This window comes from Sciurus vulgaris (genome assembly GCF_902686455.1).
Source record: "Sciurus vulgaris genome assembly, chromosome: 5".
Lineage (NCBI taxonomy): Eukaryota > Metazoa > Chordata > Mammalia > Rodentia > Sciuridae > Sciurus > Sciurus vulgaris.
The window spans coordinates 142,276,063-142,290,268 of NC_136465.1; the positions used below are offsets into that span (position 1 = coordinate 142,276,063).

The following is a 14,206-nucleotide window of genomic DNA, read 5'->3' on the forward strand; positions in this document are numbered from 1 at the left end:
TTTTTTTTTTTTGGAGTCCTCAGAAAAAAGGGCCACAGAAACTCCAAAGGAGCAAAGTGGAAGGGAGGAAATGCAACAAGTCTTTTCTGTCCTCTGCCTCTAGATTCTGTGGGGAGTCCAGTGCACAGGTGACTCGCCATCCCAGTAGGGTTACCTTCCCCAGCGGCCTGTCAATCATCCCACCAAGCACTGCCCCCATTAGGCTGGCGCAGCCTCCTTCCACTCCTCCTACCTCAGCTATCAGGAAATCCTGGAGCAATTATTGCCCTGGAGTCACTTGTTTTTTTAGTAACCAGAATTGAGCTGGATTTTCAATAAACATATAAATAAATGAATAAATAAGAATAATGCATCGGGGGCCTTGCTGAAATGCCCAGGTTTGCTCTCTTCCGCTGTGACAGGGGCGTTGCCACCTCCACCAAAGATTAAACCAGGGACGCCGCACACAACTTGCTTGGTTTGAAAATTGAGAGCGAGTTGGCGTTCTTTGGCCTTGTCTTAGACTTGTGTGTCTAAGTTGGGAGGATGTTCTGCCTTTTGGCAGTGATTTTTCTGGTAAAGTCACAGGGTTGGAATTGCTGGTGGGAGTTGGATCTCCTGCGGAGGCGCAACTCACCTCCCGCGAAGACACAGTGACGACCCTCCCACCCCCCAGTCCCAACTGGGTCCCCACTCCAGCCTGTTGCTTTCTCGGTGGCTCCAGGTCGGTTTTTCCCAGCGACTCCAATGTGACTTCCAAACTTCTGGGCTCTGGCTGACCTCGGAATTCCCGCCGCCCCTCCCTCTGGCTCCCCTCCCCCGGGCCCCTGGCGGTCGCCGGTGGCCCAGCTGTTGCCCAACTGGCGCACTCGGGACTGCAGCAGCACAGTCTGCGGGGGTGGGGGCTGCTGGGGGCTATGAAGCCGTCTTGGCTACAGTGTCGCAAAGTCACGGGTGCCGGGGGGTTTGGGGGGCCCCTGCCGGGGTCCTCTTCCGCCCGCGGAGCCGGTGCAGCCCGGAGGGCTTTGGTGGCCTCGGGCGCGCGGGGCGGTCTCGGGGGCCTGGGCTGTCGGGCGCTGACCTCCGGCGGCGGCGAGTACAAGACCCACTTTGCGGCCTCGGTGGCCGATCCGGAGAGGTTCTGGGGCAAAGCCGCTGAGCAGATCAGCTGGTACAAACCCTGGACCAAAACGCTAGAGAACAGATACCCTCCTTCCACCAGTTGGTGAGTGACTTCTTGGTCAATTCTGAATCTCCTAATTCTTGGGTGCCCAGGGCTTCAGATCCCTGGAACTTGGAATCCGGAGTTCAATCTCGAAAGAAAATCGAAATTTGAGATGAACTCAGACCTTCCACTTTGAGTTTAATTTCAGTCTCATAGTTAACTATCCTGTCTTTTCTGGAGGTCTCTATTATCTAACGTGATCTGAGTTTTCCATAAATCAGATTTACCTCTATGGCAGGGCTCTTTGTGACACTAAGGATGTTGAGGTGATTAAAACAGAGGGCTACCTCCAGAGACAGCACAAACTAGAGAGACACCGTGTAAACAAAAGCAGACTGTGTAATAAACTAAGGAAGTATTACCAATATCCCCATACTGTGGAGAATAAGGGAGTGGGTAAGGACTTCAATAAAATCACAGCTGAATAGGGTTTGGAAGGTTGTCTATGTGTTCTCAAAGTTGACAAATGTAATTACCCAAGTCCAGGAGATGGAAAATAGCTTGAAACGTGGCTGGCAATGTGGTTGCAAATGATTGTGTTGGTCGGAAAGCCAGAGAAGGGGCTAGAGAGTCAGGGGCTGGTGTGGGAAGGGACTTATGTGATGTGCCAAGTAGCTGGGACAGAGCCATATGAAGCTGCAGCAGGGGGTGCCTAGAAAGAAAGCAGATACAGGCCAGGTGGTATTAGAAGTCATGGTGAGAGAGAAGTTTTCTTCATAGAGTTGCAATTTTTAAGTAGTTATAAGCATTATTTTTATATTACAATAAACAAGATACATTGTAGACATTGTAGACTAGATGCCAAACTTGCTAGGATATTGAGTCTCTCAGAACTTAGTGTGGCTTCTGTGTGCCTAGGCCCTGAAGAGTGTAGTTGATCTCACCTGCTAGCCATTAGAAAGGGAAATTATCTGTGTAGACTTTTGAAATACACTGCTCAGCAATGAGGTTGGGGAAAGGACAAGGTCATTTGAGGCGTGCCTCCCTAGTCACAGAGTAGGGAATTTGGAATTAAATCAGCAAGGTGTTCTGTATCCTCATCAGGTCTTGTCCTCTCTTATTTGTTTGGGGAGTGTTTACATGATGTTCCATTAACAATTTTAGCACCGCCCCTCCATTTCCATTTTTCTTTTTTCAGTAGTATTTGATTGATCCTCTTCCATGTACCCAGACAGTGAACCAGGCACTAAGTGTACAACTGTGAGGAAAACAGCCACTGTTTTCTGGGAACCATGAAAATTAAGAACAGGGATTCATGGCCAGACTCTCTATCTGCCTCTCACAGTTACTGTGTTCACGGGCAAGTCATTTAATCTCTCTGTGCCTCAGTTTCCTCAAATGCAAGTGACTAGATTGAGGATTAACTAAATAAAGGATTAAGACCTTGTCTTGTATAGAGTCTACTCAATAAATGTTAGAGGAACAATGAGTCTTTTTGTATTCTCATAGCACAATCATTTTAGGAGGAGGAAACTCTCCTGGTGTTCCTCAAAAAGTGGCTTCTTCACTTTGTTCTCAAGACTCAGTACCTATGTGTCTTTCATAAAACATGATACTGTAATTATTTATTTTATGTGACTGTCTTTACTATAAAACCAATGTGCAGAGATTCAGTAAAGAAGGCAGTGGGATATTCTAAGTTAAAACCCATGAGACCAAACCTAAAACAGGGGCAATAGTAGTGGAGGGAAGATGACTTTGAGTGATTTTAGGGTTAGTGGGGTTCAGCAAAGACCCAGGGGAATGCAGAGAAAGTGGCAGGCCAGCAAACAGACATTGAAGATCTGGAGATTGCCTTTCTAAGAGCTTGATTTTTTTTTTTTTTCTTAAAATCTTGTTTTTAAATTTTATAAAGATTGTGTTTATAAAATATTATCTGCAATGAGAATTTTTGTAAAGGATCTTTTAAGTTTTTTTTTTTAATTAGTGCATTGCAGATCCCTGACATTTGATAATACTGGATCCACATTATTGATTGGTGCAGTTTTCCAATCATGCAGCCTTACTTGTCTCAAAGTAATGCAGAAGATCAAAGTGAATAATAAAAAACTGAATCTGAATTGATTTCAGCAGTGTGATTTATTCTTATCAAAAATTTTGTTTGGTAGCTGGGTGTGGTGGCACATGCCTGCAATCCCAGTGACTCAGAAGGTTGAGGCAGGAGGACCACAAGTTTGAGGCCTCAGCAACTTAGTGAGACCCTGTCTCAAAATAAAAAATAAAAAGGACTGGGGATGGAACTAATGGTAGAGCACACCTGGGTTCCATCCCCAGAATGGTGTTGTCATTCTTATTAAGGATTTTTTTTTTTTTTTTTTCCCCTAGCGTATGCTACTTGTCACATAATGGGTGACCAAAACTTGAATTCCTCATTCTTCTGCACTGGAACAGTACAGGCTTGACTTTAACCCAAGCTTTACCGTTTACCTTGAGAAAGCTTCCAGAATTCCATTTGTAAGATAAGAATAATGATAGCATTGATTTCTAATGATCAAATAGGAGCTTAGAAAATGTCTGGGACTGTGTAAATTTATGTAGAATATGGAAGAGATATTCCCTTCAGCTGGTTTGGTCCAAGAAGATGTTTAAGGAAATAGTAGCATTTTGAACTTGACATTGAAATAGCATACAGAAAGGGAGAAAGGTGTTTCTGTATTTCTACAACACAGTTGAAGTGTAGCATTCAGAAAGAGCCCATTGGCATTGAAAGATAGTTATAGCAGACCGGTTGGCTTGAGTTTTTGGTACTGGATTTCAGAAGACAGTTGTTGGATGGGTTAGAGGGCTTGGAGTGGGAGCATTTACATTAACCTTATAAGTTACACGCTGTTGGAAAACCTACAGATAGACTTTGTTTGATCCAGATGCTGTTTCATTTTTTATAAATTAATTGTCAGTATTTAAATATTAGTCTATTTCTTATGAAATCTATTTTTTTTCTGTAACAACTCAGCTTTTGAAGTTTCTTGAAACACACGCATGTGGGGAATGCAAGCATATATACTCACAGAGACTATCAGTCAGGAATAGGAAGGTATTCCTGCATGGCAGCACTTGGCTAGAACTGAGCATCTGCTACCCCTTTTAAATGGTGCATGTGCTTATTGATAAGTGTCCCCACCACCACTGCATTATTCTCTGCCAGTTCTGGTCATTAACTTTGGTCATTGTGCACATTTTTATTTGCAATGCCTACTAAGGCAGTGATGATCCCTGGAGGCTTTTTGTTAAAAGGATAATGGGATAGTTTCAAGATTTCTTGTGGGACAGGGCCCTGGGTTCAATTCCCAGCACCGCAAAAAAAAAAAAAAAAGATTTCTTGTGGGAATGGGAGATAACAGAGATTGGAAATATCAGAGTAATGCTAATATGCAGTAAGGTGTCTAATGAACCAGGGTAATGGCAGGAGGAATAGAAAGAGAGGAATTTCCGGAATCAAGATTACATCAGACATAGTGACTGCCTGGAAGTGGAATACAGGAAACAGAAGACATTATGGCAACCTTAAGAATTTGAGTGTGTGGACTGGGTAGCTCAGTTGGTAGAATGCTTGCCTCACATGCACAAGGCCCTGGGTTCAATCCCCAGCACTGCAAGAAAAAAAAAAAAAAAAAAAAAAAAAAAATTTGAGTGAAATATCCAAGGAGAGGAATTAATTGGGGAATTACAGATAATACGTTGAAAACTAGGAGGCAGCCTGTTGTAGGGCTTTTGATTTAAGTATATATTATAAAGAAATAATGGTTAAAACATTGGGAATGCTGTTGGAAGGTATGGGGGAGGAAAGATCAAAATACTAAGGACTAAACTTTGGGGAGAAGTACAAGAAAAAGAGTCCATGGGAATGGATGAGACTTGTTCAAAGAAGTATGAGAGGGACAGGATATTTTAGTGTCATGGAGTATAAAAGAGAGAAGAGATACAAGTTGGGAAAGTCAATAGTGGTCAAGGGCTCTAGAGATATTCTGAGGCTATCTAGGATTGAAAAAAATTCAATCTCTGTAAAAGAATCTCTGTGACTCTGAGATCCTTGGTGACTTAATAAGGTGATGTTAATGAAGTGATGAGGGCCAAAGCCAGAATTGAGCATTACAGATTGGTGGTAGGCAAAAGCATTTTGTGGATTTATTTGACAGAGACAGAAAGGAGAGACAGTCTACACCATGTGGAAGTACCATGTGGGTCAAATAAAACATAGTTTCCTCCTCTTCCATCCATTTTCTTCTTCCCTCTTCAGAAGAAACCTATGTTTAAAGGCAGAAGCAAAGTCCATGAAGTAGGAATGAAAGGAATTTTGTTTATTTTGAAACCCATTGCATCACAGGACTCCCTGTTCTTGCAAGTTGAACGTTTTGGTTTCTTTTTGTTGTTGTTCCTTAAAGGTACTAGAAGTTCTTGGAAGAAACAGGATAGAAACATCTAAAAAATGGAATTAAGAGCTGCTGAGCAGATCCACTTATTCTTATTGTGTCCTACAATGATTCTAGTGAGCCAAATATCAAAACGTTTGACTTTATGTCTAAGAGGGAAGATAAGGAAACAGCTGAAAAGGGGTGAGGGAATTGACTTTTGTTGAACAATCTCTGAGCCATGTTGAGAGTTACTCATGCATATTTGTTATTCCATTCCCCCATGCTGCTCAGTTAGGGTCCGCATGGCCTTTCTACATGTGAGAAGACTGAAGCCAGTCTACAGATGAGGCCACACAGCTAGATAGCAGAGGGCAGAGCTGGGTCAGTAATAATAGCCCCAGGGTTCTGGCTCTAAGCCCAGAACCTTTTTCTACAAATACCCAACTGTTTCAGAAACCCAGTGCCAAATCTCGAATTATTTTTAAAGTAGACTTTGGACTGAGGAATTGTTCTATATTAAAGGAGACTAATAGACCTGAACTAGATGCAATAGGTAATTCTGAATTGAATATTTTCCACTGTAATTGACATTTTTGGAACAATTAAAGAATCTGAATGGGGTTTGAGGATTAGATGGTGGTTATGTGTCAATGTTAATTTCCGGAATTTGATGATTATATTGTAGTTCTCTAGACGAATGTCCTTATTCCTAGCCATTATGAACTAAATTACTCTGGGCTTATTGGACATCACATCAGTTGTTCATATGGAGCAAACTTTTCTTGTACTTGCAGCTTTTCTGTGAGTTTGAGATTGTTTCAAAAGAAAAGAAAAATATAAATGTGGATTTTACATAAACCCTGAACTTTGGTTCTTTGTCAAACAAATGCTTAGCCATATTAAACTGGTTGAGAAATTCAGTATTTTTTAATATTTTATTTACTCCTTAGTAATATTATGCAAAATCTTTCATAGTCGTCAGATTTTGTCTTTTTTCTTTTAAAAATTGATGACACAATGGGTATTTATCATGTACTACTTAATGTTTTAAAGTATGCACATATTATGAAATGACTAAATCTAATATAGACATATTTCACATTTTATCATTTATGCAGTGATAACCCTTTATATCCACTCTTACCTTCTTCAAGAATATAGTTGCATGTTTTTAAAATTATGTTTAATTCTAGATTGAAGTGAGAGTGTTATCTAAAGATGATACATTTGTCCCCTTTCGACACACTGTAAATTAAATGAATTTATTCATAACATTGTACACAGTACAGGTATATTTAAATTTTGAAACGATCACTTCTTATAAAAATGCTTTAAGAAGGTACATGGTTAGCAAGAAAAATCACCTGCTAGAAATAATGTCCCTCAAAATAACCTCATCAGGAAAGACTGATTTAAAAAGATGGGCCTTATTTTATATTCTGAAGGTCAGCATCTTGGTGCTGGGCCGCATCTAATTTTCTCAGCCTGTCATGCTGCTGAGCCTTTAGGATGGAACAGAGTGAACTACAGGAATGCTGCAATTACATAAGCAGGGATGGATTGCCTGGCAAATGGCACAATCAATGAACAATGGAAATTCAATCAGCTGTGACTGATCAACTCCCAGGTGTTGGGGGAAAATCCAAACTCCTAGTGTCTCCTGGAAGGCAGCGTACTTTTCCTTTGTTCGTGCCATATATTGTTAGTTGAGAAAAGAAGTCCACTGGCTGAAGTTATTTGCCTCTTTAAAACATTTTTTCCCTACTTTTAAAAGCAATAAGCAGCCACTCTATGAAGGAGATCATTGCTTTCCATTGCAGTATGGCATTTGTAGGAAAAGAGTGGGGGAGGCTAAGGAATCTTTGCAATAATACATATAAATTCAATAAGCTCACTAAATTACAATTTTAAGAAGCATATGTAAATGTAGAACTCAGATCCTTTATCTAAACTACATGACTGGAGAAATTGTTATATTACAGGTATTGATTATATTTGTTTTTGCTGATATTTTGACTCAATTAACTAAGAATGCATAAAATGGAGAAGTTACTGTTCTTATAATGTCTGGGAAAATTAAAGTTTAAGAATTCCGAGTTTGAAAGAGTACAGATGATAATAGTAGCTGAAAACAGAAGCTCTTTCAAAAAGTAAGTTTGAGAGGGATAAAATTTAATTATATGACTTTCAAATAAATAGCAAACCTTACTGTTTAAAACATGAATTACCCTAAGTAGAAAAAAAAAAAAAAAAAAAAAAAGCAACTAAAATCCTTAGGTTTTGGCTCAAGAGCTAACTCCAGACAACAGGAATACCTTCTCCTTAGGTTTTGATGTTAGAAGAGTCACACTTCCCTTGTAAATCTTTTAAGATGTTACTTCTAAATGCATGCATCAATACTGTAAAAGAAATTTCAGAAGATTAAAGAAGAAAATTGAGAAGAAGGAAAAAGAGCGCTTGGTTTCTCTTGTAGTTCTGATCAATATACAAATTTGTAAGAAATTTAGTAAGATAAAATGGTAAAATTTTTCATCATCCAGGGACAGAAAAAAAGTATTATTGAGCATTTGCTAAAGAACTTTATGCTAATATATGCATGGACACTTAAGAACTAAGTCTACTTTTTCTCTGATCTCACTTTACTTTCTCTCTAGACTCTTTTTCTTATTTTCGTAGACTTTCATTGATTCTCAATTGAGTTAAATGCTATTCTAAACCACAAATGCCCTGACTGGACCTTCTGCCTAACTCTCCTACCTCAATCAAGTCCAAATGAAGTTTGCCATTGTTGCCAATGGGAATTTATCTAATACCCTACTTTGGGTATGTAGGAGGTAAAGAAATTAAGAATTAGTGGATAAAACAAACCAGTGTCTGGCTTAAAATGTTAGCTCCGTTCCTTCAACAATATCATGCTCCCAAATAATTGTAAAATGGGGAAATGACTGAGACTGAGATGGGCATTTCATTCTTAATCTGTTCTCTAGAGCATAGGATTGGCCTTCCTTACATAGGCATGGTTTTATGATGAGCTTTGGCTGATGCAATAAGAGGAATGAGCCTTGTCACTTCAGTGTGTAGCATTTAGTTGCTGGAGCTTCAGTCCTTTGTCCTATTTCATCTGGAAAGGCCATTGTAAAGCACATGTAGGATAGGAGCAGTTTGGTTTGCTGAATGAAAATGTGTAGATGACTATGTATTGGGAAGTCCCCCTGGCCCCACAGTGGAGTGACGGGAGTGAAAATGAGTGTTTGTTTTGGTAAGTTACTGAGATTTTGCAATTGTTATTATAGCATTATCCAACCTATCCTATTGATTGGGGGATAATAATAACTGTAGTTATGTTGTAATGACTGAGAATGTTAGTGTGTACCATGTCAGGCATAAAATAAGAACAGTTAACCCTTACTCTGTCCATGCTAGGATCCAGGCACAAGGTTATTATATAGATTAAATAAATTAAAGCATTTGGTATTGTGCCTTGAACTTTTGTTCTCTTGAATGAGTGTGGAATGGTGGTACTGAAATCCTATGCAGCTTGCCTGACTTTACAAAACTGGTAAATAAATGACAGATCAACAAATTGAATCCAGGTAGTCTGAATTGAGCATCTATGCTCCAAATTAATTGTATTGTTTCTATAATATTAATCTTGATTAACCTTTTTTTCTTTTCTTAACCCCTTTTCACTGAAACTGTTAAAAGTAGTTTGGCATTTTTAAAGAAAACAATATTTACAAAAAAGAGCTTAAAAATCTGAATTTACATCTCAGAAATATTTTTTAACTATATTAGACATGGAATAATAGATTCATTTCAAAAAACTAAACTCTTCGTATTATCATGTACAAAATACACAAAGGTGGTGGAAAGGTAGCTTTAAATTAGTTGACAAGTACTATTTTCTGACAGTGGAAAGCAGTATCAACCTCCTTCTAGAAATGCTGTGTTAGTTTCCTGACTTAAGGAAAAAATCTATAATGACCACATCATTCATTGCATGTGGTCTGCTTTAATGTTATTTTTATGAGAACATGGTGCTAAATAACCTAGTTAATTAATCTAATTATAAATACTCAAAATTTTTTCTTTCCTCTAAACTCTGAGTAAAATAGTAAGATTGTTTATATGTTTGCAATTATGAAAGTTGTTGATTTTTTTATAACTTTTTAATCATTCATGTGTAGTATTCCTCATTTTTCTTTTATTCTCCTTAATCTTGATCCTAGTTTTCTTCTGCACACGCAAGAGGGACAGACCTTGCTTGATAAATGGTTCATGTTAAGTGCAAAGACACATTTCTCAGGAATCTCATTGCATCCAGCTTTCGAAGTTCTATTAAGCATCTCTCCGTCTCTCTTGCTCCCCGCAAACCCCTCTGTCTTATGGTACTGAAAATTGTACCTGGGGCCTTGTACATGCTTGACAAGTGCTCTACCAGCTATATCCCCAACCCCTCGTTTTGTTTTTTTTAATCTTGGAGAAGAAAAAGGTGCAGTTATAATGCATTTTTTAAACTGTAAACAAAAGCACAGAGAGATAAATGGCTTGTCTGAAGTCGTACTTAATTATTCAATCCAGTTGAGTCTTACTGTAGCACCCAATTTCTGTAATGAGTTGTACTATACTGTCTAACTTCTGTGAGGTTGACATATGACTGTTCAGATGACAGGACCTGGATGGAGAGAGTAAAAGAAAAGACAATGACAATTCTCTATCAAGAGAATTCTAAAAAATTATAATCAGAGATTTTGACTTTCCTTCTCATTTGTCCTTTGTTGCTATATGTCTTCCATTCTTCCCACCTTTTAGAGTAAAATAAGTCTTCATTGTTATCTCAGTGCTGACTTGCACATGTTTTCTCAATTTCACCTCCTTCCAGTGTCTCTAAGAATTTTACCCTAAAATCTTACATGGTTCTTTTCTAAAAGACCAATCAGTCTTGTTCCCTTTTAAGCTAGTTTGGCAAGAAATATCACATCTCCATGTAGTCACATCACTTCTATTACCTAAGCTCACATTTCATGGATACTGTTACTGGTGATTTAATAAATCACCGTCTGGTAATAGGAAGCAGGGATCAGGTCTAAATCACATTTGTTATCTCTACAGCAGAACGAGCAGGGCTTGTGTATACCAGTTGAACTGTTGTAAATCATCACCATATGCATATTAAACTTCTTAATCCATCTTGTAAGTCTGGATTATGTATAAATTACATTTTGATAGTACCTGAAGTATGTATCCAACCAAAATCCTAAATGATCTATGAATCCTCTAAGGGCATCTGAGGGGTTTGAAAGTTCTGTTGTCTTCATGGGTCTAAGCTTCATTTTGAGGCAGTTGGCTGCCTTTGCTACTCATTGGCTCCTGATCTTAAAGCTACAGGAGAGGGTATTTTCAGTTGACCTGAGTTTCTATCTATCAGGACAAGGCTGCACACTTCAGGGAGGGAAAACACCTCATTTGTGTGCTGTGGATCGAGTTCCAATATGAGTATGAACTAGAAAAGTGTCTCTTGGCACAAGCATTTCAAGTTTAAGAGTTGGATTAATATCATGTTATCATAATGTCATTTTTTATGAATACACTGAACAAAAATTAGAGTTAAAACTGATAACAACCAGATAATGTAAAAATAAAATGTTATTTCCTCTTAGAACATAATTTGTTATTACCAAAAATTCTGATAAAAATCTTAATATTTATGTTACAATAAAAACTTGCCTCAATCTGTTCATTGCTTAAATTTTATAAAGATGTGGGACTGGTTTTTATCATTTTTATTATAATTTAAAAATATTGAATCCTGACTGCCTAAACTCTTTTCCATGTCTACCATAAACATCTCATTAGTTTACCAGAATATTTCAAGAGATGTTTGAAATCTGATCTGTAATTACAGAATTATTAATTTAATTTGATAAGGTTTTACCTTGCATTACTTCGTTTATAAAATGGTTAATTTTTAAATTTGTAATTTATAATTGATAAAAATACATTTAATAAGATGTTATGATTCTCATTAAATATATAATTATTTCAAAGGCCATATTTGCTGGAAATATTAGTGCTCTTCAATCAAAATGTCTTAAATTATAAAAGATGATTTTATTATAGATGTCTATCTTTGTGTGTGTGTACCTGTGTATATACCAATATTTGTGTGTTTGTGTTGAAGTTTTATGGGATACAAACCACACTGTTACGCTAATAACAACAACAACAAACATATCCCTTACAGTAGTTCTTCAACTTCTCAAGAATATGTGTTCTTAAAGAAGAATTTAGAAACGATTAAGTAACTCAATAATGTTTACTTGGTATGCAAATGCAGACAGAGAATGGAAAACTGGACACATTAGACTCTGGAGTGTATCTGGTTCCCATTATGTCATATTTTCTCTACAATTAATCCTATGTTATGCTTATAATACCAGTTTACAACTTCCAAAACGAGCCAGGTGCACATGCACATATATGCTTGTTAGCTTGTTATATTTACAAAAGTGGTTTTTCCCCTGTGGCTTGAGAACTTACTCATTTATTAATATGTTTATTTCCTTGATTCATACGCCTTCCTTCACTGTCTTGTTCATTCATCAAACATTTATTGAATGCCTTCTAGGAGCTGGGCAAGTCCAGACAGAGTGTAAGTTTGAAAAACAATGCCAATTGTTTAATTGTATAATAAGAAAGCTTTCATTTCCCTGTTTAATAAGAGCAGTCACAGGCGATATGGACTGCCTAATTAGTTTGTAAAAATATGGGTAACAAAGTCTCTTTTGTTTTATAATCAACTCTACTCTGAATTACCTTTTACTGTTGAAGTGTGAATAACGAGAGCACATGGCTTCTATTCTGGTGAACAGTGGCCATTTTCCAACTAATGAATCCTTTAATAGATAAAAGAATCAACTAATTTGAATTTTATCCCTCTATGGAGTCTCTCATTTTTAGGTGGAAGTACTAACAAGCAGGAAGGTGAAGAATAGACAAGTAGCAAAAGAGAGACTAAAGGGAAATAATGGGCTTGGTTAGCACCAGTCAGATAATGAGCTCTTGGATAATTAAGTGGGCTCCACTGTATTCAAGTTTCAGAGTGTCCATGTGCTAATGGAAAATGTTTCATCTTTGAATGTGGTGTGTGGCCAGTGGGGGAATTATCAAAGAGGTAGCTTATAATATTGTTCTCTGATAATTTTGAGGATAGGGCTAGGAAAAAAAAAAAAAAAAAGGCACAGTGCAAATTTTACCTATTTGGCACAATAGTTTGTTTCCTGTGGTAAGTGTAGTGTGATTTATCCTTGTAAGGTATCTGTGTTATGTTTGTGAGAAGTGAAGGAAGAGTTAGGAAATTGCTTGAAGATGTTGCATATTTTAATTTTGAAAGAGGAGAGTTTTTACAGATGCAAGGCCTAGGTTTTTAACATATAGGTTTGCATTGATTTGTTCTGGCATTTCTTTATGCAGAAATACTCCTGATTGAAATTTTGGTTTATACCTCTTTTTCAGCTATAAAATTAATACTGTTTTCAGTTTTAAGCAGACAAACTCAGGAAAGACAAAAGAGGTGAAAATTCAGGTATGCTTCAATATCTAAAACAGGATTGTAGTATATCTCTTGGTATATTTGTTATGGTTCTATTCAGTCTTTTTTTTTTTTCTTTTTAACTTTTCATTTTGGAATAATTATGGAGTCATAAGAGTCGTAAAATCAATACATAACAGTCACTTGTTCTCTTAGCTTCCTCCAGTGGTGACTTTTACATAACCATAGTATATTATCAAAACCCAAATTGACATTGGGATGATACAGTTAACTCAATTTTATAGACATAGTTCAGTTTCACCTATTTTTTTCATGCTCTCATTTTCATATGTTTTATGTCTTTTTAAATGTAGAATCTACATCTGTTTGCCATTCTCTTTAACAGTTAGGTCTTTATTTTTGCTTTCAAGGAAAACTGGAATTATACTGTTCATATGACTTAATAGCTCATTTTTCCACTTGTAATAAGTTGCAATTTTCCATTCTTCTATTCTACGATTTTTAATACAGAATATTTTAGCATACTGGTTGAATATAAAATTAATTCGCAACCTCTGTCTTGACATCGATGTGGTTTCTCTTTATTTGCTATTATGGACAAGCAGATATGCTTCATCTGTGGGCATGACATTCCAAAGGAACCCCTCCCTATCTGTGTGTGTGTGTGTGTGTGTGTGTGCGTGTGTGTGTGTGTGTACATATGCATGTGTGTATTTCTTTCTTTACTTTCTTCTTTTAAATGCTCAGATTTCTGGATCAAAAGGTAATTCTATACATTTTGATATATATAATTACAGTGTTCTCCAAAAATTTGGTAAATCTTGTGAATAAAATTCTCACTATCTTTTCCTTACAAAATATTTAAATAGAAATAACTTAGAGGATACTGAGTTTTGTAAAATCTTAACATTATGTCACATTTGTCTAGATCTTTTTATTATAAGTCATAAAACATTACAGACACAATTGATGCTCCCTGTGTATCTCTCCCAGTTCCATAGTCTTTCTAGAAACAATCACAGGCTAATTTATAAGGCTCAATGGAAAGAAAAAGTGCTTGGACATTCAAAAATGATTGATTATATTCCTCTTCTTTAA

At 37.2% G+C, this 14,206-nt stretch overlaps 1 protein-coding gene across 4 annotated transcripts in view; it reads left to right on the top strand.

Annotated features, from left to right (window-relative positions):
• The first annotated feature begins 795 nt into the window (after positions 1-795).
• ACSS3 (acyl-CoA synthetase short chain family member 3) overlaps positions 796-14,206 on the top strand; it is a 167,388-nt gene continuing 153,977 nt past the window's right edge. For 2 of the 4 annotated variants that reach the window (XM_079140420.1, XM_079140423.1), the window contains exon 1: positions 796-1,204. In XM_079140420.1, the coding sequence (XP_078996546.1) occupies positions 897-1,204 (308 nt within the window). In that variant the 5' untranslated portion in view covers positions 796-896. The remainder of the gene's footprint in view (positions 1,205-14,206) is intronic. The other 2 variants (XM_079140419.1, XM_079140421.1) reach the window with 2 other exon arrangements.